Source organism: Tupaia chinensis, unplaced genomic scaffold (assembly GCF_000334495.1).
Source record: "Tupaia chinensis unplaced genomic scaffold, TupChi_1.0 Scaffold149501_1, whole genome shotgun sequence".
Taxonomy (NCBI): Eukaryota; Metazoa; Chordata; class Mammalia; order Scandentia; family Tupaiidae; genus Tupaia; species Tupaia belangeri.
This window is the reverse complement of record NW_006209345.1, coordinates 3,936,236-3,945,254: the sequence shown is the minus strand read 5'-3', so window position 1 is coordinate 3,945,254 and position 9,019 is coordinate 3,936,236. Positions and strand designations below refer to the sequence as shown.

The 9,019-nt window shown below is 46.1% G+C and overlaps 2 protein-coding genes across 2 annotated transcripts in view; one reads left to right on the top strand and one right to left on the bottom strand.

The window, feature by feature from the left end:
• The window catches only part of CCDC87 (coiled-coil domain containing 87), an 18,480-nt gene extending 10,219 nt beyond the window's left edge, over positions 1-8,261 (bottom strand). Inside the window, 2 exon segments of the mRNA XM_006171321.2 lie at positions 5,212-7,695; positions 7,698-8,261. Coding sequence (XP_006171383.1) covers positions 5,543-7,695; positions 7,698-8,175 — 2,631 coding nt within the window. The 5' untranslated portion in view covers positions 8,176-8,261 and the 3' untranslated portion in view covers positions 5,212-5,542.
• Positions 8,262-8,310: 49 nt separating this feature from the next.
• The window catches only part of CCS (copper chaperone for superoxide dismutase), a 16,613-nt gene continuing 15,904 nt past the window's right edge, over positions 8,311-9,019 (top strand). Inside the window, exons 1-2 of the mRNA XM_006171319.3 lie at positions 8,311-8,466; positions 8,757-8,829. Of these exons, the coding sequence (XP_006171381.1) occupies positions 8,428-8,466; positions 8,757-8,829 (112 nt within the window). The 5' untranslated portion in view covers positions 8,311-8,427. The remainder of the gene's footprint in view (positions 8,467-8,756; positions 8,830-9,019) is intronic.

The following is a 9,019-nucleotide window of genomic DNA, read 5'->3' as shown; positions in this document are numbered from 1 at the left end:
TCTTAAAAAAAAAAAAAAAAGACAGCTCTGTGGCACAACAGTAATGCACAGCTCAAGAGAACTGGATCCCTCACATGACCATGGTTTCAATACCTCACCAGGTTGGCCTTAAACACACCTGGAATGTGCATGATCTAATAGCCTGGAGCACTGGAAGAAGGGGATTATAATGTGATCAGACCTTGTGGTGGGTGCTCCTCTCTCTCTTTCATACACATGCTATATAATGAATAAAGGGAATTTTTAAAAATTGAACTTTATTTTATGTACTTACTTACTTTAATTTTACCAAAAGGGACAGAGTTGGCGGGGGGCGAGTGAGAAAACAAGCCACCAGGTCCGAGATCAGATTTTTTAAAATTTTGGAATATTTGCATATTCATAATGAGATATTTTAGGGATGGAACCCCAAGTCTTTTTTTGTTTTTTTTCTGGAGAGGTTTTTGCCATAGGGTGTGTGTGCTTGCCAAAAAGACAGAGAGACAGAGAGACAGAAAGTGAGAAATCAGTCTCCGGGGTGATGGCCATGCCACAATCCCTTCTCCTCCATTCTCCTCTTGGGATCTTGGGCACACATGCACATGGGAGTGGCATGAGTTTAAGCCACTGAGTCTGGGACTCAAACTGCGGTCTACTATAGGGGAGTCCAGGAACATAGCCATTATGTTATCTGCTGACCCCAGGGAATTTTTTTAAAAAGAAGAAGAAAAAAGAAACAGAGTCTCTGAGATCCTTTCTGGGGGAATTTTTGGAGTCAAAACTACTTTCATAATAGTCCTTAGAGATTGTTTGCCTTTTTAACCTTACTGTCTCTTGAATGCAGTTTTTCCAGAGGCTATGTGATATGTGACATTGCAACAGATTAAATGCAGAAATAAATATGAGAATTGCTACCATCTATTAAACCAGGTTGAAGAGATTTGGCAAAGTGTAAAATAACCACTCCTCTCAACATATATTTTTTGTTGTTTGGAAAACACTATTTTTCATAAAAATAAGCTATTTATATTCACATATAATAAGATTTGTATTAATTTAAATGAGTTAGTAATTTTTTTTTTTTTAGGTTTTTGCCATAGGAGAGAGACAGAGAGGGAGAGGGAAGGTCAAAAAATCATCCCCCAGGTGGGATGGCCATGCCACAATCCCTTCTCCTCCATTGGGATTTTGGGTACCCAAGCACATACACCTGGTATAATATTCAAGTCATCAGGTCTGGGACTCGAACCATGCTTAGCCTTGTGGGAATCAAGCACTTTAACCACCATGCCACCTGCTGGTCCAATAATCATATTTTTAAATATGCAAAGAAATGAGCTGTCCAGCAGATTGCATAATGGTTACATCACTGGACTCCCACATAGTTGACTGTGGTTCGAGTCTCAGACCTGGTGGCTTGAAACTCACGTTGGATGTTTGTGCATGCATGCCCGGAATCCCAAGGGGAGAATGGAGGAGAAGGGATTGCAATGTGATCTTCTCCCCAGGAGGGGTCATTTCTCGCTTTCTGTCTCTCTGTCTTTTTCTGTTTCTCCAGGAAGCAAACGTGCCCTATAGCAAAAATCTCACTTTAAAAAATTTTTTAAAAAGAAATGAGCTGTCCTTTAATGCAATAGCAAATAAAGAAGATCTGGGGACCAGCAGATGGCATAATTGTTACGTCACTGGACTCCCACATGGTCGACCCTGGTTTGAGTCCCAGATTGGTGGCTTGCAATATGTTGGAAGTGTGTGTATGTGTGCCCAATATCCCAAGAGGAGAATGGAGGAGAAAGGATTGCAGCATGGACATTCCTCCTGGGGAAAAGGGTGATTTCTCACTTTCTGTCTCTCTGTCTTTCTCTGTCTTTCTGGGGAGTACATGTGCTCTACAGCAAAAGTCTCTCTAAAAAATTAAAAGATTTATGGACCAGCAGTTGGGGTAATGGCTAAGTTGCTGAACTCCCATGTAGTTGACTGCAGTTCGAGTCCCGGACTCGGTGGCTTAACTTCACGCCGGGCGCGTAGGGTGCGTGCCCAAGCCCGAGAGGAGAATGGAGAAGGGAATGCAGTGTGGCCACCCCCACTGGGGGATGATTTCTCGCTTTCTGTTTCTCTGTCTCTCTCTGTCTTTCTGGCAAGTGCACGCACCCTATAGCAAAAACATCTAAAAAAAAAAAAAAAAAGAAGAAGAAAGAAAGAAAAGATTTAAGCTTTTATGAGTTTAGCCCCTGCCCTTGTCTGGGTAGTGAAAGGACTATAGCAAAAATTGTCCCAGCCTAGATTCAAAATATTTGTCCAGTGGCCTCTAGATCCAGACCAGGAACAAAACTATACCTTCCAGAAAATTTGGTAATTTAGAAAATTGATTTTCATTCACTTATCATAGAGTAGTTTCTCAGAAGGAAGTAATCCCAAAGAAAAAGAATCCCAGAGGAAATGGAGAAAGGCAGAATACCTTCTCTTTGTGAGATTGTTGTGAGGATTAAATGAAATAATATCCTTAAATCACTTGAGCCTGATGATGTTGCAAATAGTTGGTTCTCATTACAATTGAGTTTACTGGGATGGAACTAGAGTCCTCTGACATGGAGCAGGGGCCCCAGTGCAGCTAGACACACAGAGCAGAGATCAAAAGGCCCCAGACCTGGGTTAAAGCTGTGGCTCCACCCCTTCAGGAGCAATTTCCATTCAACTGACTCTGAATTGAATGACCATGAAAAACACTTTGTAATCAGTAAAATTAAAGCAGAGATAAACATTAGTATTCCTACTACATTCACTAAACCTATATATAGGACCAGCAGTGGGGGATAGTACAACCATGGCAAACAGGTTTGGAGCTTTGGGAAAGCCAGTCATAGGCCTATAGATCTTCATATTCAAAGAGCAGAACCAGGCTAGCCCCATGGCCTGGTGATTAATGAAGCTGGATTCCACATAGACAACCATGTGGTTTGAATTCCAGCCCTAGCGTGCATGTGTGTGTGTGCACCCAAAATTTCAACAGGATAGAGAAATAGAGATAAGATTGTAGCATGACAATGCCCCACTTGGGGTGGGGGTGCTTTCTTCCTCTCTGTCTCTATGTCTCTCTCTGGCAAAGGCATGCACCTCCTGGCAAATTTAAAAAAAAAAAAAAAAGTAAAATGAAGTCTAGCACTAAAGGGCAGGATCCACTGAAGCAGTGTTTTCAAGCAGGCCCAAAAGTTTTCAGTCTTCTGTGACTTTTCTTCCTAAGCTGGCCCTGGGCTTTATGATTCTCTTTCATGCCATCTCTTCTATTTTTAAGTTATTTTTCAAAATCAAATGTTTTATTTCAACTTTATTTATTTAAATTTGACCAGAGAGGGAGAGAGAGAGAGAGAGAGAGAGAGAGCGAGCCATCAGGTCCATGGCTCAAACCACAGTTGGCCATGTGGGATTCCAGTGCTCTTAACCACCATGCCATCTGCTGGCCCCCCTTTGATGCATCTTTGATGCCCAACACTGTACCCTCTCTGTCTCATCTCTGTGCATTATCTCCATCAAAAAATGTAAACAGGAATTCCAATGGGCTAATTCAGTCACAGAGGTACTGTTTCCTAGAGATTATTTTCCAGTAATGGTGATGGCTCTGAAAGAATTAAAGTGTTCTTTGGTCAAAGTTAAATAGGTATTTTTGCAAGACCCATAAGAGCTTTCAATATGCTACTAAAACTGTGAATCTCAGAGGAAAAAAATGCAGTATGTAATGTTCCTCAAGTTTTTTGATCATGGAACTCTTTTTCTAGGACTACCCTCCAGAATTAGCTTACCATAAAATGTATTTTGGGAAATATTGTACTAAGCTTACTGTTTTATTCCTCCTATTAATTGCTAAATAGATGAATACATTTTGTTTTGTTTTGTTTTAGAGAGAGAATTTTGCTATGGGCATGTGCGCTTACCAGAGAGACAAAGACAGACAGAAGGCAAATCACCCCCTAGTGGGGGATGGCCATGCCACAGTCCCTTCTTCATTTTCCTCTTGAGATTTTGGGCATGCACGCACATGCACCCAGCATGAGTTTTAAGTTCAGGACTCAAACCGCAGTCAACTACATGAGAGTCCAGTTATGTAACCACCGTTATGCCATCTGCTGGTCCCTGAACAAGATTTTTTTTTTTTTGAGAGGTTTTTGCTATAGGGCGCGTGTGCTCACCAGACACACAGAGAGAGACAGAGAGACAGAAAGCAAGAAATCACCTCCCAGGGGGATGGTCACACCACAATCCCTTCTCCTTCTGTTCTCCTCTTGGGATCTTGGGCCTGCATGCACATGCGCCTGGCGTGAGTTTTAAGCCACCGGGTCTGGGACGCGAACCGTGGTTGACTACATGGGAGGCCAGCGACATAGCCATTATGCTAACTGCTGGTCCCAACAAGATTTTTTAAAAAACTTTATTTATTTTAATTTGACCAGAGAGGGACAGAATGACCAAGCGAGAGGGAGAGAGAGAGATGGAGAGGGAAAGTGAGAAAGCAAGCAGACAGGTCGGGACTCAAACCACAGTTGGCCATGTGGGAATCCAGCACTTTTATGGCCCCTGAACAAGATTTTTTTAAGAGCATTGCCTTTTTATTTTTTGAGAGATAGTTTTGCTATAGGACATGTGCACTCACTAAACAGATAGAGACAGAGAGACAGAAAGTGAGAAATCAGCCCCCAGGAGGGATGGCCACACTGCAATCCCTTCTCCTCCACTCTCCTCTTGGGATCTTGGGCATACATACACATATGCCTGGCCTGAGTTTTAAATTGCCCGGTCCAGGACTCGAACCAAAGTCGACTATGTGGGAGTCCAGCAATGTAACCATTATGCCATTTGCTGGTCCCCTATTGTGTGCTTATTAACTGGTAGATTTCATTTGAAAATTTAGCCCTACCAATAGTACACAAGAACTGGAGAGGTGACCACCTAGATCCAATCCCTTAATCTGACATATGATGATATAAGAGAACTTGGATAACTTGCCTAAGGTTGTATGGCTAGGATTTAAACCTACATCTGCTAACTCCAGATCCCTACCCCTTTCTTTTCTAGGATTTAAACCTACATCTGCTAACTCCAGCTCCCTATCTCTTTCTTTGTAACCTTTTTAAAAATAATTATTTTATTTAACTTTATTTATTTATTTTTTAATTTGACCAGAGAGGGACAGAGTAAGAAAAAGAGAGAGAAAGTGAGAAAACAAGCCTAGATCCCTACCTCTTAAAGATGCCACAAAGGCTTGTGATTTGAAGCTCTTATCAGCTAATTTAATGTAGTGTGACAGGAATGCTAAATTGAGTTGTTCCGATGATTATGGTTTGTCTCTGTCATCCTTTCCCATTACAATGAACTTTCAATTCTTTTGATACATAATATTTTGATTGTATTGTGTAAGGTTTGACACAAATGGGAATACTGAATTTGGAGATTCTTTTGAGAACCTTAGTATAAGAAAAAATCTTAAATCAGTCCCTTCATAGTTGGATGTACAATATTTCTAAGTCCACACTCCCAAATATAGAGAACCATATTTCTTCTTCCATAGCAGTCAAGAGGTGTGAGTGAGATGCTGAGTGCTTGGGGGTGACGGAAGGACTTGAGGGCACTTGGCCTGGTTAAGAGTAATAGGAGTATTGCCAGGAGTTATTAATGGCTGGCTGCTGAGTCTGCTCAATAGGACTGACTGGTGGGAGATTTTCTGAGCCCGAAGCAGGTGGCGAACCCGCCGCTGCTGTTGCAGCCAGTAGAGCATCTCCACTTTGTCATGCTTCATCTTGTCCAGGTAACGCCTCCCTTTGAAAGTCACTGGCTCACCAAAGATGAACTCTATCTCCTCTAAGAGGGAAACCAAAGAAGATTCCACTAGGTTGATCTTTCTGTGGAGATGACTACGGATCTGATTCTCCTCCAGGAAGCAACTCTGGTTCAAGTCAGTCTTTTGAAAGAAGCGGTTGGGATCAGAGGCTTGTCGCTCAAACCACTCCAATCGCCCCAGCAATATCTCCCGCAGCTGAATGGGCTTCAGGGCCCGTTCCCAGGCACTAACCAATGAAGGTAGCTGTCCCAGACGAGCATTGGAGCTGTACTTGATGGCCATGTCTAGCCGGTCCTTGTGAGGAACCTCAAGCATGGACCAGAGTTGTTCCAGTCGCTTCTGTAGATTTAGGATTTTGTGGGGTTCTCCCAGGAGGTGGGTCTTCTCAGCTCCTACTCTGTGCTCTAGTACTGTGTTCCAATCCCACTTTCCTGGCATAAAGTCTGGTTCTTCATCTTCTAGTAAGGGAGGAGGGTGCAGAATCTGTAGGGACTCATTGACAGGAGCCACTATTTCCACAGGAACCTCTTCTTCATACATTTGGAAGATGACGTGGAGAAAATCTGTCTCCTGGTTGGTGAGGTACTTGAAATAGTCATCTATGGACAAGGTGGTTTTCCACCAGTTCATCCATGAGGCCTTGTTTGATCGCCTATCCCAATTTTTGCTTGCTTGGGGTGAGGTAAAGGAGGGCATCCTTTCTGATTGTAAAGTATTTCCTCTCTGGGAGTAAAGCCCAGCTAGCTCAGGGTTAATGATTCGAGACTGTTTTTCTTGACGTAGAAAGGCTGAGGACAAGAAGGCTGACCAGTCTTTATCTGCTGCAGGCTCAACCAGGGGTCCTTGGTCAAACCGGAAATGGTCAGTAGAGACACGGCTCATCAACTCCTTGTAGACCTCCTTGGTGCTACTGCCAACAAAACGATCAACATCCATTTCTTCTATGGTGTTGGGGTCCAGTTCACCAGTCAGGTGGTTGTACAGAACACCAGCCCCCTCAACATGGAAGGAGTCCAAAAAGTTTCTGTCAGAGACTTGTACAGCTGCTGCCTGGATCACTACTTTATTTCTTAACTTCAAAGTAATGGTCACTGGCTGTGGCAGAAGTGAAAGGGATTTAGGGGGCTGGGGGTTCCATTGCCCAGAGGCTTCTTCCTCCTGGAGGCGCTTCAATATCCTCTGCAGCTCCTCCATGCGGTGCCCTGCAGCCGGTCGGCGGGTCACCACCCCCAGGAGCGGGGGCAGGCCTGAGTCCAGTGATGGGTATCGAGTCCACTCCAGTTTCATTTTCCTCATCATCTGCTTCAGATCCTCAGCTACGACATCCCCACCCAGTTCTGGTTTACTCTCTGCAGTCAAGACCAATGGAGTTAAGGGGCGAGGTGGAAGTGGAGGAAGGCCCAATTCATCAGCCAGTTTCCAGCCCTCACGCAAAGAGGGCATAGATTGGCTGCTGCGGAGTTGGGAGGAGAGTTGCATGGAGGGGAGAGCCCCATCTGTGGTAGTCACGGAGTAAGTGGGCTGTGACTCAATCTGTGAGGAACTAAGGTCGATTTCTCTCTCCTTTCTTACAGAGGGCAGCCAGCGGAGACGCTTTCTCCTCCTCAGCCGGGGGATGGATTTCAATTCCTTCACTGGATCCAGTCCCTGCTCACTGATAAACTCTGACGGGCGGCTGAGTTGGATGAGGTAGTTCAAGTTGAGGCTGGAGCATGGCACTTGGGCAAAGCCGGTGCTGTGAGGCCAGGGGATTGGGCAGAGCTTGAAAGTTCCAATGGGAACTACAGGGCGAAACTTGTCCACGACACCGTGGGCCTCCTCTATCTTCAGCAGAGCCCGGAAGTCAGCAAGCAGGTGACGGTAAACATCTGGACTGGTGAGAAAGGAGTACAATCTCTAGCGAGGCTAGCGGCCAACCGGGTGAGAGTGGCTGACTCAGTGAAGACCCCTTTGGTGGTCGACATGGTCACCAGCAGATGCAGGTAACGTAAGAAGAGCTGCTCACTGCTGAGCAGCACGTGGGCCTCAAGCCGCTTCCGCAGCTTCTGGTTGTTCCTGTAACTTAGACTAGGTTCAGCGGAAGGCTCCCGCCAGCTGCACTTAAGCTCGTTCAGGATAACCTCGGTGAGACAGAGACGATCCTTGGGAGACACCCGCGCCGTGAGCCCACTGCGGGCAAGCAGCTCGGTCACCTGGCGGCAGAGCGACGCCACAGTCAGCTTCGCGAGCGGCAGGGACTGCAGTATTGGCCCCGCCTGCTGGCCGTGCTTCTGAGGGGGCGACACTCTGCGGGGGAAAATGGACAACGGACGCAGCAACCCATGGTAAAATCGCTGATGATCAGGCTCCGGCTTTCGAGAACCCATCTTGGCGCAGGACGCGCCTGCTGTTTAAGTAAGGAAGGTAAAATGGTTACTAAGACAACCAACTCTCCACCCACCCGCACCCAGCTGCTCGAGTGCGCCTGCGCGGTCTGTGCCGGCCAACGGGCGGAAGTTGGGGCAGCGCTTTGGGTGCGCATGCGCTAGGAGCTGGGGCAAAGTGTAGCTCCTGAGACTCCGCCCCTCGCAACGCTCTGTGGATTGGCCCCTTCTGGACCCACTGGGTTACTGTAAGGGATGGCTTCGGACTCGGAAGACCGCAAGACTCTCTGCACGGTGAGGGTTGAAGCTTCTTGTGGCGGCTCCCTCCCTAGGGTGATAGTTATCTTGGGAAGACGGGAAGGAGCAAGCACTCAAGTGGGCTGGACTGGAGTTTGAGGGTAGCAGGGCTCCTGGCGTTAATGTTGCCGGGTGAGACCGTGGTTCTGGAATAATCCTTAGTGATAACAAAGAAAGAACTTTAAGTGGGGTCACGCGTCCCTAGATATTTGGGGTGGTAATAGAGAAGGTGGTGAAACAGGGTCACGCTAGATACATCCCCAGCTCTCATCCGCCGGTCCTTGCAGCTGGAGTTTGCGGTGCAGATGACTTGTCAGAGCTGTGTGGAGGCGGTGCGCAAGTCCCTGCAAGGGGTGGCAGGTAAGAGCCGATAAACTTCTATGGAGAGTCTGGAGGCCTCTGGGAGGGACCAGATAAATCCCTTAAATTAGCACTACCCCCATCTTACAGGTACAAAAAGTGAAACCCAGAGAGTGGAAGGAATGTTAGTTACAGAGATGCAGAGGCAGAGCCTAGAGTGCAAGCCTCAAGCTTGCCCTGCGGTAGTTCT